The sequence below is a fragment of the Equus asinus genome, chromosome 10, assembly GCF_041296235.1.
Source record: "Equus asinus isolate D_3611 breed Donkey chromosome 10, EquAss-T2T_v2, whole genome shotgun sequence".
NCBI lineage: Eukaryota > Metazoa > Chordata > Mammalia > Perissodactyla > Equidae > Equus > Equus asinus.
The window spans coordinates 91,125,623-91,153,418 of NC_091799.1; the positions used below are offsets into that span (position 1 = coordinate 91,125,623).

The 27,796-nt window shown below is 35.9% G+C and overlaps 1 protein-coding gene across 3 annotated transcripts in view; it reads left to right on the forward strand.

Annotated features, from left to right (window-relative positions):
- The window catches only part of CDH12 (cadherin 12), a 935,429-nt gene that overhangs the window by 883,163 nt on the left and 24,470 nt on the right, over positions 1-27,796 (forward strand). For all 3 annotated transcript variants that reach the window (XM_070519843.1, XM_070519842.1, XM_014827976.3), the window contains 2 exons: positions 6,215-6,468; positions 22,299-22,435. In XM_070519843.1, the coding sequence (XP_070375944.1) occupies positions 6,215-6,468; positions 22,299-22,435 (391 nt within the window). The remainder of the gene's footprint in view (positions 1-6,214; positions 6,469-22,298; positions 22,436-27,796) is intronic.

A 27,796-nucleotide genomic window follows, 5' to 3' on the forward strand; every position in this document is an offset into this window, starting at 1 on the left:
AGGTTTTAAAAATAGGCACATTTGAATGTTTTCCCGTTTGTTACAGGGGCATTCTCACATAATACTTCAACAACTTTTATGCATTAAATAATTATTTTAACTATTTTTTATAAAATGCTGAGTTGAATTCCTTCCTTAATGATGATAGGATAAATCACACATAACACACACCTGTCTTCCAAATTTTATACTTTTCCATAGCGCTTATTACCACCCAACATGCTACATGTTTTGCTTATTTATCTTATTGTTGTCCATCAACTCCCAGAAGACAGCAAGCTCCATGTGAGAGGCAATTTTTGTCTGCTTTGTCCAGTTGCAGCATCTATAGAGATGTCTGGAACATGGTAGGATATTAGGAAATATTTGTTGGAAGGAGGAATAACATGCCTCAGACCTTTTCCCTTCTGCCCTTCCCTCAGACTCATTTCCCTCTGACTTCTCCAAGCCTGGTTCTTCTCCCATCAGTCCCAGTATTCTGTCTTCAGAGATGTGCTTCCTACCTGCTCTATGTAATGTCTGCCCCCCTCCTGTCTTTCCGTCCCATTACCTTGACTGTTTTCCTCATAAATCTTATCACTAACTGAAAATTATGTATTCACTTATTTTTTACTGTGACTCTCCCTCTCTACAATATAAAATCTATGATAAAATGGGCTTAATTTAACTCATTAACCACTATATCCTCAACTCTACTGTGACACACAGTAAAATCTAATCAAACATTTGATTCAATTTAATTGGATTTTAATTGACTTGAATAAATTGAAAAGGTACGTATAGACATCATCTATGGATGATTTACTATGCGGCTTGAATAGTGGTAGAGTTTTAGAATAGCTCCTTATGGAATGGGAAAGTGCTAGCAACAAATAAACGAATTGACTACTATACTGATCATAAAACTAAATTTTGGGAAACTTGATTTTCCCTTAAACTGATACTTGATCTGAAAGCCTTATCTTTGTAGTTCAGGCTGGTATGATAAACCTACTTTGCAGGTACTTGTTCTTACTTTCTTTTCATCATGGCACAACCTGCTATAAATCGGTTTTCTAGCTGCTTGTCTTGAAAAGCATCTAGTCTGTTTCAGATAAATGAGCAGTCTTCGGTCATTTGGATTCATCGACAATTTTCCTTTCCACTGACCTTTAAGACCTACTATATGACTGAGAGAGCAGTGTCTTATTACTAAAGGATGTATTTTGTTAAGAGTGATGACTACCATGTTGGTGAAAATGATACATGTTCATCATAAAAACTGGAACAAAATAGAAGAAGGAAAAGTAAAGAGGGATGGAAGCACAGCTCTTGTGGGTTAGAGTTTGGTATAATGGGGTCCTCTGCTGAGGGTCTCTCAGGCTGAAATTGAAGTCTAGCAATGGGCTCACTTCTGCTCATGTGATCTAAGCCAATTAATCACGATTTAGGAACTGAGAAAGGAAGTTTTAATTTGATTAGCCAGCATAATCAAGAAGATGGCAGACTAATGTCTCAAAAAAACCATCTTCCTAGGCCGGCCTGGTGGCCCAGCGGTTAAAGTTCGCACCTTCTGCTTTGGTGGCCCAAGGTTCGCCAGTTTGGATCCCAGGTCCAGACATGGCACCACTTAGCAAACCATGCTGTGGCAGGTGTCCCACATATAAAGTAGAGGAAGATGGGCACGATGTTAGCTCAGGGCCAGTCTTCCTTAGCAAAAAGAGGAGGATTGATGACAGATGTTAGCTCAGGGCTAACCTTTCTCAAAAAAAAAAAAAAAAATCTTCCAAAATTACAGAATCCTGAGGTAGTGATATAGAGAAAATGAGCAGTAAGGAGGGGGTTTCCTTCAGGCATGATGGACTCCAGGGTCTTTCATTGTTCCATTCTTCTGTGAGCTGTGATGGATACCTTGTAGGTGTATTTCCTGCCTGTGGTCAGCCTGTTTCAGGACAGAAATTCATAGAACAAGGTTATAATTTATCAAGCTATCGGGGAGTACATATGTAAGTGGAGGCCATAAATCAGGAGAGCATGTGAATTTTTTTAGAGTATGTGCAGGGCAGCACATAGTCACACAGAGGAGGGGGTGGGGTCATTCAGCATCAACAAGATGGCCTCGCTTATGCTCACTTACAAAATTAAGGTGTAGACCAGAGCTGTGATCCCATCTGGAGCTTAAAGACCTTTCCCTGGCTTACTGGGAATGGCAGAATTCATTTCTTCATGGCTTTATGACTGATGTCTCTATTTTTTTGCTAGCTATTGGCCAAGAGTTCCAGTCTCATTCCTATGAGTTCCCCTTAGGGACCTGCCGGGTGGGGTCCCACATCACAGGTTTACTTCTCCAAGGCCAGAAGGCAATCACCCGTACTGCCTCTTTCTTTTAAAGACTCACATGATTAGATCAAACCTCTCAAGTAAAATCTCCCTTTTAATGAATTCAACATTGAGTGATTAAGGATCTTAATTATATTTGCATAATTTATTTTTCCATAAACCCTAACAAATTCACGGGGTGATACCCCATGCAATTCATAGGCCCCTCAGAGACTCACGGGCAGGGAGATTTTACAAGAGTACAGGACATTGGGGGTGGGAATCTTGGGGATATATTGGAATTCTGTCTACCAAAGCTACTATTTTTCAAATTCCTCAAAACGTAACTATAACTATCCATCTCCATTCAGCAGTTTCTAGAAGCATGATGAGGCCTGGGAAGAGTCCAGAGAGTTACTCTTTTGGATTTTATGCCAAAAATTATTTATCCCTCTTTGAAGTGAGAAAATCATTCAGCACTTAATATTTTATGTAGTTTTTCATGACCTGGATTACAGCAAAGTAAGAGCAGAAAAAGTGGCTAAAAAAAGAAGATACAAAAAGGAGATATCTTGTTCAATTCTTCCTTTATATGCTGAAAAACAACTAAATAAATCACATATTATTTCTCCACAGTTATTTTTTTTTTACTGTAAAACTCCTTACAATGTGAATTGTGTCCTGAAAATTCTTTTCTCACTAACTTACCTTTATTGAAATACCCTTATGAGCAAGAGGTTACTCAACCAAATTCTCTTAGTCCATCATTTTCTTATTTTTCTAGAAAGGTTCATAAAATCGAATGGGCCCCAAGTAATGCCACAAAGGTTTCTATTTATTGTGCATGAACCAAATTATCTCAACTTCATAATAATGAATTTCTGTCAAGAAATATGATTAATTCTAACAATAAAAAAATAAATCTTTGTTCTACACTTATTTCAAAAATTAGAGTTTTTGTGTATTGTAAAGTTAAATGAATTTCATTTTGGGGGAACCCTCTCACCCCAAAAAGTGGAGAGTAGTCAGTCAGATGGGTTGGATAAAGTCAACTAGAGGAAGATCAGTATTGATTCTCTTTGCTCTTTCTGAGCTATTCAGTTTTATAAAGTGGCATTGCCTAAGGGGCAGGCTCATGAAGAAGTAAGGCCATCTAGATATTATTATGGCATTTCTCTTACAATTTCCTCCAGTTCTTTGATCACTGCAGGATACAAGTTTTCAGTCACAAAAAAATTTGTATGGACAGAAAGTTTCTTTCATCTCACTCTGAATCTCCCTGACTGCCAAATATTTGCCTGCTGTAATAAGTTCGAAGTTCTTAAAAGGTATAGACTATGTCTGATGTCCTAAAGCAATGTACAAAAGATTTCAGAATTTTCCCTTCATTTCTGGGCTTGAAATAGACTTTGTAGCGAGTCAAGTCCATCAGACAGTTGCGGCATGTTGATCAAGGATAGAAAAATTATATTGTTTAACATTCATAGAGGATTTAGAGTTTACAAAAACAAAATACCTTTCGAATTAGCTAGTGCAGCCTTCTATCTTATTATACATTGATCTTTCAGACTCCTCTTAAGGCATCTGATTTCTCATGAACACGTCAAATGATAGGGGACTTAGAATCTCTTCAAAAGACCCATTCATTAAACAAGATGGCATGCTTCTCACTAATCTCTAAGTCTGATGAATGTAGAGAGTGAGCAAGCTCTATTTGTCTTTGCATCTTTCTCTCCTCCCAGGACATCTCTCTGGCCTTACCACCTTGTAGGCCATAGATATTTTTTTAATTAATTCAATTCTGAATAGTTTAACTTGTTAGAGATTTCTTCCCTTTTTTTAACCTAAAGTTACCATTTTAATAATTTAAATTATTGTTAATTCTACTAAGAGACTAACAGAATAAGCCTAACTGATATTCAACATGATAGCTCTTCAATATTTAAAAATGTGTGTCCTGTCTTGCTTTGATCTTTATCATTCCAGGCTAAACATTTCCAGTAATTGTAGCAGTTCTGTATTTTTTGTTTGAATAATGTTTTGCTATCTTATTCTGGCAATTGGTTGTGTTTTTTGAGTTTAATTCTTTTAACAAAACATGCTGGTCAAGCCATAGGCTGATCAAAATAAGAGCATTGTGGGACTATCTCCTCTCTTTTTCTAGATATTATATTTCTATTCACATAATCAACAGCCATAATATCAAACACTGCTTTCTCTTTTTTTCTTCTTATGTATGTGTTTTTGCTGAATAAGATTTGCCCTGAGCTAACCTCTGTTGCCAATCTTCCTCTTTTTGCTTGAGGAAGATTTGCCCTGAGCTAGCATCTGTCCCTATCTTCCTCTATTTTATGTGAGTCACTGCCACAACATGGCCACTGACAAGTCGTGTAGGTCTGCACCAGGGAACCAAACCAGGGCCGCTGAAGAGGAATGCTCTGAACTTAACCACTAGGCAATAGGGCCAGCCCTCCATTCTTTATTTTTATTGGCTTTAAGATAAGTCAAAATTGCTAACAAGAAAGAGATGGAAATTGAAGAAAATCAATATTGTATATAAATAATCATGATAGGAGTAACTAAAAATAAAGTAAAATAAAGCATTGAGTAGAAAACAGATTAAAAATACATGAATAAGAATTGGAGAATTAGATAAAATAAAGGGAATAATTACAGGGAAAATAAATGTAGACCCTCCCGAATGAAAAAATTACTGTGAAAAAGAATGTCAAATCCAAGAGGTGTTACTATTTGCTATAATAAACTCCATGGAATTGTGAGTTTTTGAGGCTTTCACAGTGATTTTTTCGAATTTTCTTTTTCCATCCTCAGCAAAAATGCATAAAACAGCAAGATTGTCCTTAAAAGAGAGAAATATACCTCCTTTATTTCCCCAGGTGCACTGGGCAAAAAACATCTGTGTTGACACAGCAATTAGTAAGTCAATGGAGTCATACTAGAGGGAATTAATTTAGAAAACAGAAACTTTTAAAGGTCTCAGAAAAATTACTATGTTAATGCTCATTTCATGTTGTCTTAGTTTTTCACAGGGGATTAGAAATCAGAGCCGTTGACCTTAACATTTTCATTTAAGTAAAGCACCTCAGCAACATCATATTTCTAGAATCTAATATTTTCAGTTTATTAAGAACATAAAGCCAATATTCAGAATAAAAGTGAATGTAAGTAGTGGTAAAGTTAAAATAGATAATCAGTGACTATTGACAAATGACTTCCAAATGTTATGTTTCAGTTGTCTTTAATTTGATAATATATGTTAAAAGCCTTAATTATTGGTAAAATGTCCTGACCATGCAGTACAGTGCCTACTAATTACATATACAGTGCCGAGAACACAAAAGACCAAAACTCTTCATAATTACCACTGTGTATGTTTTTAAACCCTGATACAGTCTTCTGTTAGCAAAAAGGTCTAGATGTTCAAAAGTGTTTCATAGAGAATGATATTATTGTCAAGAAAGGAAAAGTGGTCCAAGAAAAACATATTTTGTTATACCAAATCTTAACTGGAATCTAGAGCTATCTTCAAGCATCCTATTTCAATTTTGTTTTATTTTAATTACTGCTTACCTCCACTAGATGTCAGTATTGTATAAGAGCAGAAAATGCTTCTCTTCAAATGTGTCCTCCCTGTGTTAACTGCTCATATAAAATGAATGAACCCTACCTAAGGATGTATGTGTGCACAGATGTCATCTAAATGTATGCAACTGATTAGCTTTATAAGTTACCGGAAATATTCTACACATAGGTGATTCTTAAAATATTTCCTTACCCACTAATTATAAAGGAAAATGAAATTTTGAAACCAAAGCAATTAGTATTAACTTGCAAATGCTCTTAAGCAATGCTCAGTCTTTGCCATCTCCTCACTTCTGATTTGTCGTCGCCGCAGCCATTAGATTTTGAAACAAAGAAGGCCTACACTTTTAAAGTCGAAGCCTCCAACCTTCACCTTGACCACCGGTTTCAGTCTGCGGGTCCTTTTAAAGACACGGCCACCGTGAAGATCAGCGTGCTGGACGTGGACGAGCCGCCGGTTTTCAGCAAGCCGCTCTACACCATGGAGGTTTACGAAGACACTCCGGTTGGGACCATCATTGGCGCCGTCACTGCGCAAGACCTCGATGTGGGCAGTAGTGCTGTTAGGTAAGAAAAAGAAATGTTTTCTTTACTGTGTGTCAGAAAAAGAAAGAAAAAAAATGCTCTGTCCAAAATTGCGTGAATGATTTAGTTTTGGAATATGGTGCTTGAAAAATGTAATGACTTTCATGATGAGTTTTAGAAGAAAACCCACAGGATTCGAACAAAAACCTCTGATATCAGTCCCTGCCCCAGGGTTTAGCAGTGTGTGGTGTTGGACGTGTCAATTAAGCTAACCAATCTCAATTTTTCATCTATAAAAAGAATTTAATAATACAACCCCAAAGGATGATTCTCATGATTAACGATATTAAGATACTTTCCTGGTGCCCGGAACATAACAGACATTTAATACCTTTACTCTAGAATCTCTGCCCCTTACCTAAAGTTACTGTTTGAAAAAGATGGTTTTACCATTCGCAATTTGCAGTTCATTTTTTCCCTGCGACAATTGTGTCTGCTGATGGAAGCGCAGTCAGAGGCAGTCCTGTGGTGAGATGGATTATGGAAACGCTCGAAGCCCAGACTTTGCAAGGAGCTCCTGTTGGCATGAGGCAGTTGGGTAGTGAGTCAACACGGTAATCAATAGAGTAAGAAGAAGTTAAGAAACACTCTCTCTTCGCCTTCGCCACCCCCAAACCCATAAATTCCACATGCACTACTGAAGCATGATGGGATTTCTCTTGTCCTCACTTCTACATTGATCCTGCAACATATTTTGAGACTTGTTTTGATTCAACTTTGCTCCTTCTGTATGTTTAAATTTCCTGCCACACATGAACCCTGATCTCAAATGCCTACAATTACTGGGAAACCAAAAATAAAAGAGAAAGAAACATGATTTGTTCTGAATCTTGCACTTCTAAAGAGTTGAACCAGACGAAAGAGAACATCAATGCAAACATTTTAATGCAAAACCGCTACTTTATTGACATCAGGAAAATATACACACATATCTCATAAGATTTTATGTCATAGGGTAATGACTGAATAAAAATAATGAATCAACCATTCATCAGCTGTCTCAACACATTCATAGATACAGAAAACTCTCAGGAAATGGCTTGAGAGTATGCAAGCCCTGCTCTCTGTATTCATTTGAATGCATCCTCCAAAGTGGCCTGAATATTTTCCTTCTTGAAGTATGTCTGTGATCACAAGAGACCTCTAAAAAAGTACATTCGTCTTGGGAAAGGGAAGAAAAATAGCAATTACTGAGTACCCGTGTGTCGGGTTGAATGCTGGCTAATTTACTCATTGGTTTCAAGCTGTTGTTCTCCATGTCCGTATTAGAACATGGTTCACTTTCAGTTAAGCTTCAGAAAACTATATTTATTACCAGTGTTTGTAGGGGCATTGTCAAGAATCTGCCACATTAGCAGTTGTTATATATTATCCTATCATCATTCATCAGTCTTGTTCCTGATGACTCTGATGTGCTGTTGATAGTTGTGAAAGTGGGAAATACCTGGGGAGTAGATTTAGAGGTAATTTCAAGAATATAAACAGTTATAGAAGAAGTATTGAAGCTTGTAAAGTAATAAAAAGGTAAATAACTATGGATTGAAACTCCCCACAGTTCAATAACCGAGAATTTCTGAACATAGTGGAAATGGTTTCTTAGAGAATACGCTAAGTTGTTTAATTTACTCTGTTCTATTTCTGAAGACTGATGAAGTGTGATGAGGTCAAAATATTAATAAAAATATGATTGTAATGCCATACTTAGAAAATGCCACCTGGTAGTGTAAGATGAGAGTTACAAACTTTCAAATACAAAAAATGGTTAAGAGTCAAGACCCTGGTTTAAGGATGAAGGAAGTCTACGTTTTAAAGAAATTCTCCAGCTACAGGCCTGGTTTTTTTATTTCTTTGTTTTTTAATGTCACAGGAACTAATGTCTGGCGTCTTCTTTATGTGAATAAAATAGTTTCCCTAGTTTTACTTCTAATGGGGAGCAGCCTACTCTCTAAAGCCGTAGACACATGTGGTTCTAATTGATCCCCGTGAGAGGTTGTCAAAAGAGGGAGCTGCTTTGAAAGAACATGAAAGTTGTCTTACTTCCACGTCCTTGGAGTAAACAAGAAGCTTGAATCATGTCAGTTGAGGAATGTGTGCCGTGAATCATCTTTTCTTGGTCTGAAAACATGTTTGCTCACTTAAGAGTGATAGTAAAAATATGTTGTGAAAAATAAGCATCCAAATGTGAAATTGCTTGACATTTTTCTCTAGGCCCTGTGGGGTGTTTTTTTTTTTTTTTCTTTTGCTTAACTGTCTTTTCATAGGGTTATTGTGCAAGGTATTAATTTAGAACTATGTTATTTCATACCACTGGGTATTTTATTATTATTGTTATTTTATCATCACTGAGCACAGCAAAGAGCCAGAATGCAATGACGTTAACAAAGGGTTTAAACAACTTAGAAGAAAGTTCAGTTAGATTTGATGCCTCCAAAGGTACCATGGCTGGTCCCCCTGCCCCGAGCTTCATTTCTAGTTATTGTTTCCTTTACTTTTCTAGCCTTTCCCTTAAGATGCGCTGAATTCCCGCCTCTGGTGCTCTATGTCCTTTGACCCTCTTATTGTATAGTTCATGGGAGTTATTTCTAAGTGAGTCAAATATGAGTGCAATGAGTGTACAACCACTAGTGAGGTAGAGGATTTTCACAACAGTAGTCTCTTAAGTTAAGAAATGAAATTTAAAACAGGTGACTATTCAGTTACATTGGAAGTTAGTATTTGTTTTGAATATGAGTGATTTGAGTTGTAGAGAGATTTTAGTGGATAATTTTCCTCAATAAGTGGCGTTTTTCTTTTGCTCCAAATATGTACAAATCTTAGTTATTCTATGAATGAATTTCAAAATAAAGTTTGATCAAGTTAATTGTGTGTATAAAGTGAGAAAATGAACAATCTGATTTTAAACTCACTCCATGTACGAAGTGTTGGGTGATAAGATACTGATGACATAAAGTAAAATTTGTTTTATGCCTATAAACTTCCATGTATAAATTCAAAATGACAGTATATAATAAAACAATTGAACAGTTTATTTTTCACGTTACCTTGTTTTGTTTAATGATATTTCCAACCAAAATCCACCACTTAAAATCAAGTAGTGAAATTGATTAATAAATAGAAAATCATTATTAATTACCATAAGTAGATGTAATATTTAAAATAATTTATGGGGTCAGCCCTATGGTTCAGTGATTAAGTTCGCAGGTTCCACTTCAGTGGCCCAGGGTTCGCCCGTTCGGATCCCAGGTGCAGACACGGCACCACTTGGCAAGCCATGCTGTGACCAGTGTCCCACATATAAAGTAGAGGAAGATGGGCATGGATGTTAGCTCAGGGCCAGTCTTCCTCAGCAGAAAGAGGAGGACTGGTGGCAGATATTAGCTCAGGGCTGATCTTCCTCAGGGAAAAAATAAATAAAATAATTGATAACTGGTTGTTAAAAGATAAATGTCTATCTGTGCCCTGCTTAAAATTATCTAATGTCTCAAACCTGGTCTGTTCACCACATTTTTGGAAAAATTTCTGAAATCAATTGTAACTGATTTTTTCATTGTGAGTTAACAAGCTATCAAAGTAGCTGGTTTTCTTTATGGGCTCTTCCCATACATCAGGAATCTTATTATATATGTAAAAACTTAAGCTCAACTACAAACCACACTTAGGGAGTGAGAGGAAAGAGAGGCCCAGGTTGTCAAGTGGTGTCCTATAGCAACATATATAATTGATTTTAAATATTAATTAAATTAAATGGTAAAAAGTTAAAAATTTGAGAAATTGCCCATTTTCTATTTTTCACTTATTTAGCACGATTTTTGTGAGGATTAAATGAGGTATTGATATACAATGTTTAATTTTTAAAATTTTTAATAGATTTTATGCTTTTAGAGCAGTTTAGATTCACAGAAAAATTGAGAGAAGGTACAAAGATTCTCCAGGTACCCCTGCCTGTACACAAGCATAGCCTCTGCCATTATTAACATTGCCCACGAGAGTGGTACATCCATTACGATTGATGAATCTACATTGACATATTATTAAGCAAGTCTGTAGTTTACCTTAGGATTCACTCTTGATACCGTACATTCTATAAGTTTGAACAAATGTATAAAAACATGTACCCATTATTATAATATCATACAGAGTATTTTCACTGCCCCAAAACTCCTCTATCCTCTCTCTCTTCATCCCTCCCCCGCAGCAATCTGTGGAAACAATTTATCTTTTTACTGTCTCCAATAAAGCCTCCACAGTTTAACTGTTCCTACAATGTCATATAGTTGGGATGATACAGTATGTAGACTTTTCAGATTGACATCTTTCTCTTAGTTGTATACATAAAGCTTCCTACATGTCTTGTCATGGCTTGATAGCTCTTTTTTTTTTTTACTATTGAATAATATTCTGTTGTCTGGATGTATCCATTCACCTACTCAAGGACACCTTGATTGCTTTCAAGTTTTGGCAATCACATCCATGTACAGGATTTTACGTGGACATACATTTTCAACTCGTTGTGTCAGTACCAAGGAGATCAATTGCTGGCTCATATGGTAAGAGTACATTTACAGTTGTAATAAGTCGCCAAACTGTCTTCCAAAGTGGCTGTACCATTATACATTCCCACCAGCAATGAATGAGCATTCCTGTTGTTCCACATCCTCACCAGCATTTGGTGTTGTCAGTGTTCCAGATTTTGGACATTCTCATAGGTTTGTAGTGGTACCTTATAATTGTTTTAATTTGCATTTCTCTGATAAACTATGATATGGGGCATCTTTCTTCTGCCTGTTTGCCATTTCTATATCTTCCTCGATAAGAAGTCTTTGACCCATTTTTTAATCAGATTATTTGTTTTCGTATTGTTAAGTTTTAAGAATGTTATTTTTTTCCAGTCCAAACAAAATAAGCAGAGTATACTAGTAAAGCTGTTGCCTTTTTTAAATATTGTCACTGCAGATACAATTCTATTGTAAGATAGAGATTTTGATAGTTGAATAGCTTGATAAGAGCATGTCTGAAGCTCATATATACTCAATCGTCTCACTGGAGGTGGTTTCTGTTGAGTTTCTGGACAATGGCTTCCCAAGGAGATCAGGACAGATTACACATATGCAAATTAAGTCACTGAAAAATTATAAAACTCAGACCTAGCATTAAGAAGTCTGAAAATTAGGTTCACCAAAACTCAACTTTTCCCATTACCTTTGTTCACAATTCCATTCCCTCCAATTAAAATATTTTCTCATCCTCTATTTCATCTCCTTCATCGTAGACTTCTGCCGTCTTAGGTGGCAAAACCACATGTATACTCACTGGCTATTCTAACTCACTTCTTCTCCCTCCCAATATTGTCTTTTTCATCTTTCATATTCACAAAAGATGCCATATTGAACTTTATCATGGTACTTACCATTTTTGCTTATTGCATAAATTTGTAGTCACTGTTTTAACCATCATTCCCCAAAATACACAAAATGAGAAGATACCTGAGAGGTGGGAATATTTCCTTGTTCTCTCATGTACTACATGCAAAATTAATTTTGAAATTCTCTTGATGTAATATATTTCTCCTAATATATAATGCGATATAGTAATGAAATGCGGAATGTATTTGTATGTGTATGTCTGCGTTTGTATTCGTTGTAAGCAGATCCAGATCTAGACCTAGATATATAAATATATAGTTTTTTTTTGCTTTTCAAGGGTTTGTAGACCTGGCTGTTTGGATATGATCTATAGAGGTCTTAATCTCTGCTATCTTAGCTCAATGCAGTCAAGAGCATATTTTCTTTCTTCTTTTTGCTTTTTTTCGGAAAATGGTTTCTCACTTCCTTTGCTTCTTAAATGGAGCTAATGGAAGCTAAATGCTATCACTGTTACCTTGCAAAGGGCACGATCTGCTCACTCCAAGACAAATACTAATCTGTCAAGAGGCAAGATGATGGTACAGAAAGGACTTTTATTAAGTGAAGAGCTAGCTAATCAGAAGATGGTGGACTAGTGTCCCAAAGAACGGTCTTAAGGCAAATATAGAATCTTTAAGTAGTTATATAGGGCTAGTGGGCTATAGAGGAGAGAGTCAGGAGTGTGGACCATCTGGCACCCTAGACTGAAGGATGCCACACCCGACCTTTCAGCTGTCATTGATGATGGATGCCAGTATAGAATCTCTCTCTGGGGGTCATTGGAGGAGAGGCTCAGAAATGTTGTCCATCTGGTGCTGTAGACTGGGGGTCACTACATTTCTAAAGAAATCAAAAGAACAAAGTTATTGTCTCTTCATAACTGAGAGGTATAAAGCTAAGCAGGGATCATAAATCACAATGCATCAGTTTTCTTTATGTTTCAGTTATTTTTTATCCAGCCTATGTTCAAGCCAGATATGTCCAGCTAGGTTAATTACTTAGAGATTATCCATAGTTACAATATGGCTCCCGTTCTACAAAATGGCTTCCTTTATGTCAAGCTCATGTTGCGCCAGTATCATCAGTACATTTGCAAGTAGACTTTATACAAAAATCAACTTTGGAAAAATAATTCTCTTGAGAATCCTAAACAGTAAGTATAGGACAGTTGTGAAAAAGTCAAATAGGGGGGCTGTCCCCGTGGCCGAGTGGTTAAGTTCACGCGCTGCGCTGCAGGCGGCCCAGTTTTTCGTTGGTTCGAATCCTGGGCGTGGACATGGCGCTGCTCATCAAACCACGCTGAGGCAGCGTCCCACATGCCACAACTAGAAGGACCCACAACGAAGAGTATACAACTATGTACCTGGGGGCTTTGGGGAGAAAAAAAGGAAAAAATAAAATCTTTAAAAAAAAAAAAAAAAGTCAAATAGGGAAAACTCCCCAGATATTAACACATTCACCTATTACTGCAGTGTTTAAATTCTACACTCCCTTTTATTTTTTTCCCTGAGCTTCTTTGAAATAGTCCATAATATCAGATTCTATCTGCTTTTTGTTTCTATGTCTACTACTTATACCTAATGTCTCTATTTTTTCATTTAACATATTTTTGGATTGTTTATACACTTATGTTCCCTACATACTTTCAAATGATCTAAGAATATACCTGTTAGTGGTACTTAGTCTTAGCAGTTAAATGCCAGTTGTTATTGCCACTTAGAATTAATTAATTCATGAAAGATAGTTTCTGATACAGAGACTAACACATTATTTTTTTCGTAAAGCTTTAAAAATACTTCCTTATGTAGAGCCCAATTTCTTGTTTTGTGTAACTCTAGTCACTTTGTATTATAGTTTTTATTGTTTAGCAGAAGCAAACTAATTTTATTTTTATGGCTTGTTTTCTTTTAAAATACTGAAAATTCAGATAGCAATGGGAGAAAACATTTTATCCATAAGGTTATATAAAATATTCATTAAGATAAAATAGTTAATCCTTTTTGAGGTCTGCTTACCTTATCTCTTTCTTTTAGCATTCACGATGTGAATTTTAATATATATTTGCAAAAGACACATTTGATAAAGGACTTTTCCTCAAAATATACAAAGAATTCTTAAAAGTCTGGGATTAAGGAGATGAAATAGAGGGTGAGAAACTCTTTTAATTGGAGGGAATGGAATTGTGTGAACAAAGGTAGTGAGAAAAGTTGAGTTTCGGTGACCCTCATTTTCAGACTTCTTTATGCTAAGTCTGAGTTTTATAATTTATCAGTGACTTGATTTGCATATCTGTAACGGCTTCTTGATCTCTCTGGGTAGCCATTGCCCAGAAACCCAGGAGGAGCTACCCCTCAGTGAAATAATTAAATATATATAAGCTTCGGGCTTGCTCTTATCAAATTATTCATCCATCACAATCTCCCTCTTACCATGGGATCATATCTGTAGTTGACAATATTAAAGAGAGTCAACACCTGTTTTAGTACTCCTGCTTGTTTTGTTTGCAGTGGAAAAAATGTCATTCTCTCTAAGTTTATACCAAGTGAATGATTATGAATAATTCATTTGAGAAGTTGTTGATAGAGAATTTAACTCAATATGAAGAACGAGAAATGCCTTTGTGAATAAAATTATTTTGCTTTCCCCTCAAATGACCAATTTATTGACAATATATAAAAGGTGCTATTGCAAAGAACATGTACAAGGATTGACAAGTTTACTTTTATTTGCTTCGGTGGCAATGAACTGTCAACATATAGTGACATCGTAATTACTAATTTGTGCCTGGCTTTGGGCTGAGCGCTTTGGTAAGATTTGTTCAAACATCACAGCTAATATTCTTTCACAGAGGGAGAAACTGAAGTGTAGGAAAATCTAATTATGCCTTCAGTAAGGATGGGAAAGAATTTGAACATAAAAAGCTGCCAGATCCTAAAAGTCAAACTACTAATTGCTCTGCTACTTAAGTTTAATTGAGATACTCATCTAAGTTTTTTGAGTCTTTTGGAATTCTAAGACTGTTGAAAATATAATTAAAATTTCATAGTTTTCAGTAGCTTAATAAACAAAATGGATAGAGAGTCAAAACAAGTCAGTAAAAATGTACAATATTTGATTCTTTAAAATATGATAATTATGGACTTCATTATATACCTGAAAGTACTCTAAACACTTTACATATGGTTCCCTGATTTAAGCTTTACAACAACTGTAAATCTGAAAAGTGTTTAATTGAGCTATGACAATATTCATGCTAATCAGGCTGGAAATGCAAAAACCAAAATATACAGTTGTTTTATTAACAAGTTTTTTTAGTATGTATGCAGAAATACCTTATTACTTGAGAGTCAGTACCTTTTATTTTTCTAGACAATCACAAAGTTCTTACAGGACTTAGACATAATGATTTATTGACAAAATTCAATGGATTTGTGATAAAGATCTATAGCTCTAATTTTTATAAGGATAGGATCTTGATAGCCAATGATGAATTTGGTTTTATTTTTAAACAAATTGTAAATTATTCTGGTGATACACTGCAGAAAATCTCAGTAGTTAAGTGTCCAGGTATTAGCTAGGATGGTGAACTATTTTTAAGGCTATTTTGTTATGCTTCACATAACTCTTCAAAATGATGGAGTATTGAAGTCTATATATTGTTCATTACTGACCTGAACTTTTTGGCTTTACCTTTTACCTGCTAGAAGTTCCTGTTCTTTGCTTTATCTTGAAGTACTGAGGGAGTACCCTATGTAAGGTACAAATTTCATAGCACTTTCCCTTCTCTTTATAATTTCTTTAATTGATTTTAGAAAGTAGCACTTTTATCACACTTATTTGAAATTTTTTATTTTAATTTTTTAAAGATTAGTTACTTCAAATATATCGTAAGTAGATACAAAACCCCCTCCTTGGAAAATGTTGTAATGATCATGATCCAATTCATAAGCTGCCACAGACTACTTAATGAATTAAAAGAATGTGAGTAATTTTCAGAGTGCAAATGAGCTACAGAGCAGACAAATCACAAGGAGGAGTTGCAAGCTTAGTTATCAAAAAAAAAAACCAGAGAAATAAAATCTGTCTTTCAAATATGATGTGTCTATATTTGGGTCTCAAATGGTAAATGACTCTAGTCGAAATGGCATCTTTTTTCAGAGCCATTTAACCATGGCCACTAGAGAGAGTAAAGAAATCCAACTGTGACCTGGAAAAATAGATGTTTGATTCAGTTCAAGGGAGTAGTGATGTTCAAGCTATCTGAAAAAGACTTCAGAATAAATATGATTGAATATTCAAAGTATAAAATAAATGACTGCATGCTTGAAATGCGATTAGGTCATTATTAACAAGAACAGTCAGATGTTTTCATAAAATAATTCAACTCTCTATGCAAGTACAAGGTATAATGGATAGAAAATAAATTCAGTTACAAATCCTTCCTGCTCTAAAGAAACTTCCTGGATAATCCACAAAGCAAAATACAATTATTTTGCTAGTCTCATTTGAGAGAGACTAACACCAATTAAAATAGATAAATAAGATAGAAGAAGTAAGACGATAGATTTTTGTAAGAAGGAAGGAATAAATGCTGCCTAGAGGGATTTTGCAAGGCTTCTTGGGAAGAACATGAACAAAGGCATAAGGATATTCTTTACTTATTAAGTCAAGTACTGGGGTCCAGATTTTTTAATACATGAGAAAACTGAGACTCCGTGTTTAATATTGGAGCTCTTATGTGCAGAATCCCAATTTAGTCAATATTTGCCTAAACTTTACTTTATTTCCATCAGAGCAAGCTGCTTCAAAGTCTCTGAAGAGTAAACCAAAGTTTGGGTAAAAAGCTTTGGGGGCAGATAGAAGTTGGCATCCAGATACATAAAAGGGTACACAGTCAGAACACCATGTGTGACTATTCAAAATGACTTTAAAAAGTGACGAAAGCTTAAGCAACTTGGAGGGAAATAAAAATATGGCAACCATAATTTTAATAATATGTAGATGATGATGTATTTCTCTTTCTTTAAAGCTCTATTTGAATCATATTACACACCTCCAAATGGAAAATTCAAGGACAGAAGAGTTATGGCTTTATAAATTCATTATAATTTTATGAAGTGTTTAGTTTCTCATCAAACACTTAAACAAGAGAAGTTATCTAAGGTCTAACTTTTAATTCTATTAAGTGGAAAATAAGAATAAGGAGGAGGATTAGATTAAAAAAATCCAAAAAGGAGCTAGTAGGAAATTAGCAACTACTATTTAACAAAATTTGAGAGAAATATATTGGGATTCCTAAGAAAAATAATTTAATTGTAATTGTTGATGAGGCCATTAAAATCTAAGTGTTGCTGTATGTGGCTTAGGTTCTCAATAAATGTTTGTGGAAACAAAGCAAACCACGTTTACTTTCGTTTAATTATCTGCCACAAGAAAAAAAATTAAAAAAGAAACAGCGAATAAGAGAAGACAAGAATAAAGAGATTCTGATCTATTATTATTAGTACATTAACAAAAGAGGATTTCCTACCTTAGCCTAAACCGTTACTCCTACATGTTTATTGCTTAAAGAAGGAGATGTGGTACTTTTAAAGTAACTGTACCATCAAGTACTTTTTATAAAGTGTGTTTGAGAATTGGGACAGGGTCAAAGTTAGCTTTTCTATTAACTGTGACAAAGTTATCAGGCAAATTAAAAGAAATGATTTTAAGGAGAATGCTTACCTAATGAAGAGAATACAACTTTTTAAGGCATTTCTCAGAACTCATTTACAGAAAAGTAATAAAATTGTACTCTTTTATGTGGCCTTCACAGATTAGGTTAAGGCTATAATTTTTGATTTCCATTCAATTGTTAAAACAGGTTTCTTAGCAACAGTCACTTTGCATCCTTGTAGGAACTGTAGATTTGTTTCATTATATATAGATCACAAACATCTTTTTTGTTCATTTGAATCTCATCTACTCATCAAGTAAACATAAGATGGCTCAAATAAATTATGTATTTGAGGGGTTTTGCTCATTTAAACTGGTGAGTCAGGTCAAATTAGACAGTTCATGTTATACTGTTGCAATTAATTGCAATTAAAATATCATTCTACCCTTATATTGGATGTGGACTGTAGCAAACCCAAGGTAAACGTGATGGTTCACTCTGGAGGGTGCATCTCCCGAAAATGATCTAGACATTTTAGAACTGGATCATGTCTCCTCTGAAAATGTCCAGGAAACGTAGGAGTGGTTTCATTGTCAGTTCACTGATGGTCGTTTCTTATAAATGTCTCCTCATTGCTATATTGGGCAAAATATCATAGTCGAAAATGTTAGTTGATGTCATATTTATTGTTTATCAGACACAGGGATCTGTCACCATATAAAGGTAGGACATGAGGAAAATGCCAGCACCTGGTACTAGACCTACCGTCTTGGAGTCTGACCAGCTGTGGGAAGAGGCAACAGATGCTCAGGAGTAGGAAATATTCAAACAAGTTTCAGCAGTACTCCAGAAGAAAGCAGTGAGCTTTCTGAGAGTCTAACATCCCAAGAAAGGGAGATACCAAATCTCACGTGGTGATGGAAGTAAAAACTACATGTCAGAAAATAGTGAATGAGAGTCAAACAAGAGCGCCATTTTGTGCAGTAGGGCCTGGCTGTGTGTATCCACTGTTTGTACTTCAGGGCTTTGTGTGGGAGCTTTGTAGTTAAACTACTTTAAAGTTGAAGGCTATATATGTCACAACTTTGTCCCAAAACTAAGCATACATTCGTATGTTAGGAAGGATTTTTTTTATCTGAGAAGTAATATAAAATAATCAATAATGCGAAAAGACAGAGGAAGAAAGGGATACAGACACACACACATACACACACACACACATAGGATTCTTTGCTGAGGCATATATATGTTATCTCATTTCATCTTTACAACAACACCCACTGTTGCACTGTTAGGTGAGTACTATTTTCCACATTTTATAGACGACTAGGAGAACAGGTATTAGAAGGGAAGATTCCTAACCTGACTGCACAAGGTGAGAAAAAGCATTAGCTTATCTCCCTAGTTCTGTCTGTCCAAAAAATTAGTGCTCTTTATGCTATATTTCATTGCATGTCAGTGGTGGTTGATTTATGTCAGTGTTAGGCTGAACTGATTAAATACATGAAATATGCTTACTAAGCTTGCATGCAACATATTGGATTTTGGTTGATAGATATACAGAAACATAAAACAAAGAGATAGATACATTATTTTATGTGTGCATTGTCTAAGTTCTTGAATTTTTAAACATGTTACCAGAAAAACTTAAAGTTACAATTAAAGATGACCTTTGTGTGTGTAGCGATTCATTGTATGAAGACAGATTTCTGTTTGAATCAGCTTTGCAAATTATAACACATGCTGTAAGTATTAACCAGAAGTAAGGTGATCAACGGTCCCAGTTTTGTCTGAGACTGGGGAGTTTTCCAGGCCTCAGGACTTTCAGAACTAAAAGTAAGAAAGTCCTCAGCAAACCAGAAAGTGTCAATTGTCCTAAATAGGACTTTCTTAAAACCTTAAATATGTTCCTTTGAAGTAGAACTATTTAACTATCTTAGTTATATTTGTCTGATATCATAATTTCTATAGAATCGATTTTCCTATCCTATCTCCATTCCACTGAAACAAAACAGGCAAATCTAGCAACTGCTTCCCATAAGTGTCCCTATCAAATTCAAGGCAGCTAGCATGTTCTTATATCCTTGTTCCTTCAGCCTGCATTTCCCTACTTATTTCAACTACACCTCACAATCCTTTGAATCGATTCTCTTTACAGCCCTGGTCACTCTCTTGGTCTCTTGGCAAGATTATGATGTATAGGAAATGCTTACAACCTTATCCCTTTCAAATACATCCACCATATGCCTTAAAAGTGATTAACTTTTAATCCATACCCTAACTGCCCCCGCTCAATAGTGTTCATTACCCACAGGATCATGTCTCACCTCCTTACTATAATATTTGAGGCCCTCCTTGGTCTAAATCACTTATCTTTTTTTGTGTTACTGTAACTCACATATTTTTCCATAATTCCCAACAGCTTAAGGTTCCCCACACAAACTTCATGGTTTTGCTGCTGCTATTGTATCTTCCTGAAATACCTTTCCCCTGTCTTCACTCTGTCTGCCTCACTCTTCTGAATAATTCCTGTACAGTCTTCTAATATCAGCCAAACAACATGTGCAGGGCGATTTGCCTGAACCAAGAGGTTTTGCTTGTTTTAAATTGATTTTATTGAGGTATAATTTATAAATAGTAAAATGCACCCATTTTCATTGTACCCTTTGGTGAGTATTGTTGCATTTACACACCTATGTAATCACCTCCATAATGAAAATATATGGCCCATGGCCATACCACCCTGAACACCACCCACCTTGTCTGAACCAATAGGTTTTGAACTAAGCATCTACTTTGCACTCCTCTAGAGTCTTCTCTGTCCTTCTAGCAGGCATTGACATCACCTGTTATATGTGTCTCCCTGACTAGACTCTTCACTGGTGGGCATTGCACTTTACCTATTTTCATATGTCTCAACCTTAGTACGGTGTCTAGTGCATAGTGGGCACTCAACAAATATTTAGTAAATGATATAATTGAGCGCAAGTAGTTTACTCCAACAGTACTTCCATAAATGCTATAGTCACTAAAGAGATTCAATAGCAATTTTCTTCTAAAATTAGGCATGTGCCCAAGTTGAATTAAGGTGCTGAAAAGGGGTATTGTGAGAAAATGCTTTTTTTACTCAGGAAAGGAGATTCTGCAATAGGGAGAATTAAGCTTATTGCATCCTATGCTCCATGACTTTCAAATGTGCCTTGACATCATTTATACTTTGAGAGCATTCCTATGAGACAGGACACTACACTGAAATCCTGAGGCATCAAAGCCTTCTCTCCCCACCCCTGCTCAGTCAACAGCAGAAATAATGAAGGCAGATGAACAGCATCGGTCATACTCTGATCCCATCAGTTCCGAACAAATGTGGATGAGTTATGAGTTACAAATCTCATCTATAAAGCAATCTAGTTTTGATCTAGCACCGAAATGATATGTAAACTGCCCCAGTTTTAAATAACCAGTTTGTAAAAATAATAACTTACTATTTTGAAACATATGCCTTAAATAACTTTTCATGATGACCAAGCAGATCGCTTTCTTTGGCCTGGGGATTTGATGGGCTGACCACGATGATGTCATCTGCTTTCAGCCACTGTTGGTAATGACCTCACCTTGATTCTCAGGCCAGAATAAAGGTGATAAATATATTGTGGGTTGAGCCTTTTGAGTAGCAGAGCCCTTTCACATAAAGTGTTCTATTTAAAATTCATAAGGCTATATATAATGATAATTATATGGAAAACATTGATGACCTGGTTCAAATATCAGCTCTAAAACTTTCTAGCTATGTGAACTTGAGCAGATTCCTTAATGTCTCTATGCCTTGCTTTCCTCATATGTAAAATGGGGAGATTAATAATGCTTATCTTTTAGGACTTTTGTGGGAATTTAATAAGTTGATATATGTAAGTATTTAGAAGAATGTCTGGCACATGGTAAGATTTCAAAACGTCTATTATTATTACGATTGAAAATATGCGTTTGAAAAGTAATTTTATGTATGGCACTCTTTATGTATACTGTTACATAAAGATTTATATAAATGCCATGTTTTTTAGTTCACTTTCTTGGATTTCTTAGTCCAGCTGCTTTACTTAAAGACGGCAACATTTGTTGTTATCAAGGTTAGCTAATAAAGAAGATAAAAAAAATTATTAGCCAAGGTCACTATTTTTTTAGAAACTTGTCCTGATATATAGAGTAATAAAACAACAATGGCCCTTTTATATGTGTTTGAGGGAAATATTTCTGTACAAATTACCACATTGTCAGTTAAAAAATTTCCCTTAGTTTCCATAATATGTTTTTTTCTATCCATGGAAACAAAGATTCTATCTCTGTTCTGACCTAACCTACCTCTGTTCTGTTGTAGCTGATTCCAGATGCCTCCCCTACCCCTACCTTTTCCCAAAGCCACCATTAAGGAATCTTTTACTGCTTGAAAAAGTTTTAATATTCAGCAGGTTAAGGAAACCCATGGTCAGCTTTAGAATTTTAGTTTCTGCTGAGCTTTCAAGGTGTCAAGACCCTAAAATAATATGAACAGCAGGAGTACTAAATCTTTCATTATTTCCAGTTTCCCTTGAGCATACTGACTTTGCAATAAAGAAGCTGTCATTTACACTCTTCTTTATTGCAAGGTGGGTAATAGCTACAGGGAGGAAAATAAGGAACTGTGTCAAGTTAGTCTGACTGCCATTATGATTAATGTGTAATCATTGCACATTTGCATCTACTCTTTTTATACACAGGTACTTCATAGATTGGAAGAGTGATGGGGACAGCTACTTTACAATAGATGGAACTGAAGGAACCATCGCCACTAATGAATTACTAGACAGAGAAAGCACTGCGCAGTATAATTTCTCCATAATTGCGAGTAAAGTTAGTAAGTATGGCATGGTCTGAATCAATGTTATACTGCATTTCTGTGGATTTAACACTCTTAAACGAGTCCCTGCTGAGGTGTTTTTCATTTTTAGGCTGTCAGCTGCGTGGTCTCCTGGGGAAATTCAGAAACCTGTTCCTTTCCCTCATAGCATAAGTCCAGAAAAATTGTGACAGTTGCCATTGAGCCCTGTTTGCAGGACTGCATGAATATCTAGTAGTACATTTCGTGGTATGACCTCATCCCTTTCCACGCTGTACCCTCAAAAATCCACCATAGTTCCAACTTTTCTTCCACACTGGATCCCTGTATATATAATTGGGAGCTTCATAGACTAGGCAGGAGGAAATAATTATCACATAAAATCACCCACTCTGAAATATTTTCTGAAACCAAAGAGAGCACTTTTCAAGTCATCCCTCTTCCTTCTCTCTCCTTTCATTAGAAGGTAATTTTTCATGAATATCACTGTGGAATATACAGGAGTTTTAAGTGCAATTCTTCAAGGAGTCATTCAGAATCTATAGGATTGTTAGGAATGATTCGTTGTGTTGGTTTATGCTTGGTCCAGAAAAGAATCCTCTAGACTGAGAGTGATTATAGGTCTTGTTTGTGTGGCTAGACAGAGAATATTATTGGAACTTCCTAAGGTAAGAGATTAGTGTGGGAGTGATGACATTTGGCTATTAACATGGTTTTTTGTAACAGAAGTGCATCTTACCAGTCCTTCTGTTTGTGGTCTCTTGAACGATTTGGGGAAATCCCTTCTGAGTATCTTTCATTTTGTTTTCTTCTTATTTCATGTGGTGCATCTGGTACACTTTGGCAGCTAATTTCACCTTTCAATGCAGGGAAGAACTAACTGTGACTATTTCTGTTGAGAGGTTTTTGATCAATCTCAACTCAGTGGGGTGTAAATATGAAACAGTTTTATCTTCAACAACTGGTTCCAAACATGAATAGTCAGACATCTGTTCCCAGGCCTTAAGGACATCTTTAGCTGATTTCATTATTTTTAGGTCATCCTGATTATTAAAGGTAAGCCTAACACAAAAGAACATGCAGCTTCTACCTTGTTCGTCGTCGATGATAAAAAACTATTCATTAGAAAACTAATTTAACCTAAACCTTCTTATTAATGCCCACACAGAACATGTGCGTATTTTTTGGAGTAGGTATAGGAGGCTCCCGTACCTTAACTCAAGATAAAGGTCTGCAGATAGTTCATTCATGACCTATATTGTAGCTCTGGAAAATCTCTCTCCCTAGTGGCTAACTAGGCCACCAAAACCATCATCATGGTATGAGGGCTCTTCTAGTAGGAGGTCTGGCACCTCCAGCCAGAACCTTGAGCTTCAACCATTTGGAAAATGGAGGGAGAGTATGCACCCTTGCAATGGAAGCAAGGATCATTGATCCTCAACAGCTTGGATTTTTTCAAACTCAAGGAACCCTATTTATTAAGTTATCTATATGATTAGGGCACATGCTGGCTCTGCCACTCCAACCCTTTTGCTGTAGTTTTTACCTAAATCCAAATTAGGAAACCCTAGTGTGTAGGTTCTCATAAGTCATGTTCTTCCTTACTGGAACATATGTAGAACTGAGACTTAGACACACAATCCACATAGATACCCCATATAAGAGTAAAGCCAAAGTGATATTTCTAAAGTATCTACCCCTGGTCTATTCCAGTACCTATTCAAAGACCACTGTGTGGATTTTAGAGCCCTTGAGGAAGACTGCTGGAGTCAACACTATGTTTGTGTGAAAAAAAAGAGACTAAACACATACTTCGTGGTCATTGAAGATTCAACAGTAAGAATAGCTTATTGTGGGCTTTATTTTGCTTGAATTTACAGAGTTTAAAGGTAAATTTTATTCATATTCTAATGCATAAGGCAGTTTTCATTGATCAAACGAGCCAGCTGAGCTGGAAATGATCATCCTGGTGAATGACTGAGAAAGAAATAGTCCACACTTGCCCTGCCAAGAAGAACAAAATGGTGTAAATATACCTTATTGCAGATTGAGCCAGCATATGTTTTGGCCCTGACCCTTTTATAAAAACTCTCAGGTGAAATGAAATGGTACAATGAACAACTTCCAATTAATTAAAAAGCAGTCATTAATCAGTGTTGCTGTAGTTGTAGGTCCAAATAATTCTATTAGACTCCTAATAATTCTTTTATGCATTACTGCTTGGCTGTTTTTATGATACTAATCTTGAGAATTTTAAGAGACCAAAGCTCTAAAATTCTTTTCATTCAATTATCAGAAGCTTTCAACACGCAAATGTTTCTATTTTTTTTTCTGTGTTTTTCTGTTACTATAACAAATATCATTAGGCACAGATAACTAAAAATAACTGCATTAAAGTCCTAAAATATATTTTATATAATTATAAAATAAACAGATGATACCAGAGACAAATCTTTTCTTGGTCATATGGTTATCCAAATGGCAATGGATTGCTTTCATTCATTGTGGAACTGGTCAAAAATTGGAGAATTGACTTACTACGTGCTATATTTGGGGAAAATTTTCAATGTGAATGTATCATTATAAGTTGAGATTAAATTGTTTAGCAATTAGTTTTTAAGGGTATTTGGTCTATAGAACTATTTTATCATAATGTCTCTTCAGAGTAATTCAAGTGATACCATCTTCACATGTACAGAAAAATCAGACTCTGAGGTTACTATCCATACTTCAGGCACAAAGTAAATTCATACATTTGTTTTTATAAACTTGTATAGAATATTATTTGTGTGCAAAGCACTATTTGTTGTGAGTTAAAAAGAAACTGACCTGAAGTCTGTTCTTAAGCATTTTAAAGTTTAGGAGTAGTTAGAAATTGACCAAAATAGAGAATTTTGGTAAGGTATAACTATGCAAATTATGCTGAATTCCAGGGACTTCAGATTTAAATGTACTCTCATATAACCTCCAGGTGGGACTTGAAAAAGGTTATGACTGACCAGTGTGTGGTCATTAAGTGATGAAGGATTTAAACAGAAAGAAATAGATTTTGTAATAGAATTTTCTGAAGGAGTTCATCTGCCTGTAAGCCAAATAGTTAGCCATGAAATGATGTTCTTAGATCAAATAAGAAGAAAGTAACTAATTTTTTTGACTAATAGTAAGCAATAATATAAACTAATAAACTAAACTCTTCTAATAGTTTTACTCACATTAAGTCAAGGTGAGTATTATCGTCCACATTTAGGAGTGAGGAAATGGAAACTCAGAGACATTTTGTTTGTGGCCCTGTGCCACACAGCGAATGACGACCAAGCTAAGGTTGGAATCCTAGACTCTATCTTACCCAAAAACATAATTCCACAGGGATAACTACTCACTTCTCTATGCTTCACTCTACTTATTTTAAATAAATCAGTAGTAAAACTACTCAAGGGGGTTGACATATACATACAAGATTAAGGTACAGTATAGTAAAAAATTATATATACATTTGCAATGTACATATAATTGAATCAAAATTATTGTTAGCCTTGAAGTCTATCTATCTGTCTATCTATATTTAATCTTGTTAGACTGCTTACCTATGAAAATTCTATAATGAATTTGAATTTTAGAAATAAAATACAGAGACAAAATATGAGAATAGGGAAATGTGTGCACAATATTATGTGCATGACAGTGGTGAAGTTAGGTAGATTTCCATCTAGACCCAGTAAGTATGTATTACTACATCAGTCTCAAGCTGCAACAAAAGTTCTTAAAGAGTTTGTTGTGAAGGATCCTTTTTGATAATTTACCTGTATGTTGAAAGATTCTGTCTACATACACTATGTCATCTCCTACATGCTGGCCACCCTCGGGGGCAATGCCTTCCCTAGTGCCAAGGACATCAAGAAGATCCTGGACGGCATAGGCATTGAGGTGGACCGACGACCAGCTCATCAAGGTCATCAGTGAGCTGAACAGAAAAAAATATTGAAGATGTCATTGCCCAGGGTATCAGCAAGCTGGCCAGCATGCCCAGCAATGGGCTGTGGCCTTCGCCACACCGAGATCTGCATCTCCTGCTGCTGGTTCTGCCCCAGCCATAGCAGAGGAGAAGACAGACCAGAAGGGGGAGTGGGAGAAGTCAATGAGGGCATGATATTTGGCGTGTTTGATTAGAATCCCACTCCCCTGCAAAAGTGATGAGATTCCATTTCTGACATCCCTGGTATCACTTCTGCCACATTCTATTCAGCAGAAGCAAGTCACTAGATCCAAACTACACTTAAGGGCAGGGAGTTATGTGAAGGTAACTCATATGGATATCCGGAAGTGGGGATTATTGGGAGTGGAGATTATTAGAAGGTTCCCTAACATATGTGGTTCTTAGCAATCAGTCAGGTCACTCTAAAAATGAAGAAAGTTTAGAGACCATATTAGCTGGCCACTAGGCACTGAAAATGCTGAGAGAAATACAATCTGGCTGAATTCCTTAAGTACACAACCAAAAAACAAAGTGCTGTAAGAAAGAAAATCATTAAAATAATTATTTGGGAAGGAATAAACATAGTATGTCACAAAAGGATTGTCATTTGAATTGAGTTGAGTCTTTGAAAGATGAAAAGAATATTGTAAGGGAGGTGAGGAGCGTATTCTAGGTTGAGGAAACATCTTTAGCAAAGGCATAGAGGTATCAAAGTTCATGATGAGATCAGACATTGCAGATAGGTTGGTACAGTGTGTGTCAAGGGTGCGTACAGGGAAATAGAGAAAATGCATTCAGAAGGGAATCTACTGAGATCTACTCTCTTAGCTCCTTTCAAATACACAATACAGTATTGTTAACTATGGTCACCATGTTCTACATTACATCCCCAGGACTTCTGTTACAGATGGAAGTTTGTACCTTTTGACCCCCTTCACCTTCTTCACCCACACCTCACCCCCTGCTTCTGACAACCACTTCACAGTATATACAAATATCAAATCATTATCTTGTACACCTGAAACTAATATAATATATCAATTATATCTCAATAAAAAAAAGAAAAGAAAGGAATACTGAGTTTTTGTCAAACAGAGCCTTAAATGCCTCATTGAGAAATTGCAAAGATTTTTAGGTGGGTTTGTGAGCCTACCCTCATTCCTGTTGTTTCTACTGTGTAGCCCCAGCTTAACATGCATCCTGAGGCATATATCACTTCTCCATCTTGTCCATTCTAGTGAGCGTGGAAGGTAGTTATGCTCTGGCCCTGCATTCCTATAAGCCAGCACTGACTGCCTTACATTTGTCCACCTGGGTGACTATGATTAGCCTCACCAAGATCAAGAGACAAGGGTGAGTCTGGATTCTCTGCAGTGTCTGAGCAGCAGACATTCCTCCCGAGTTTG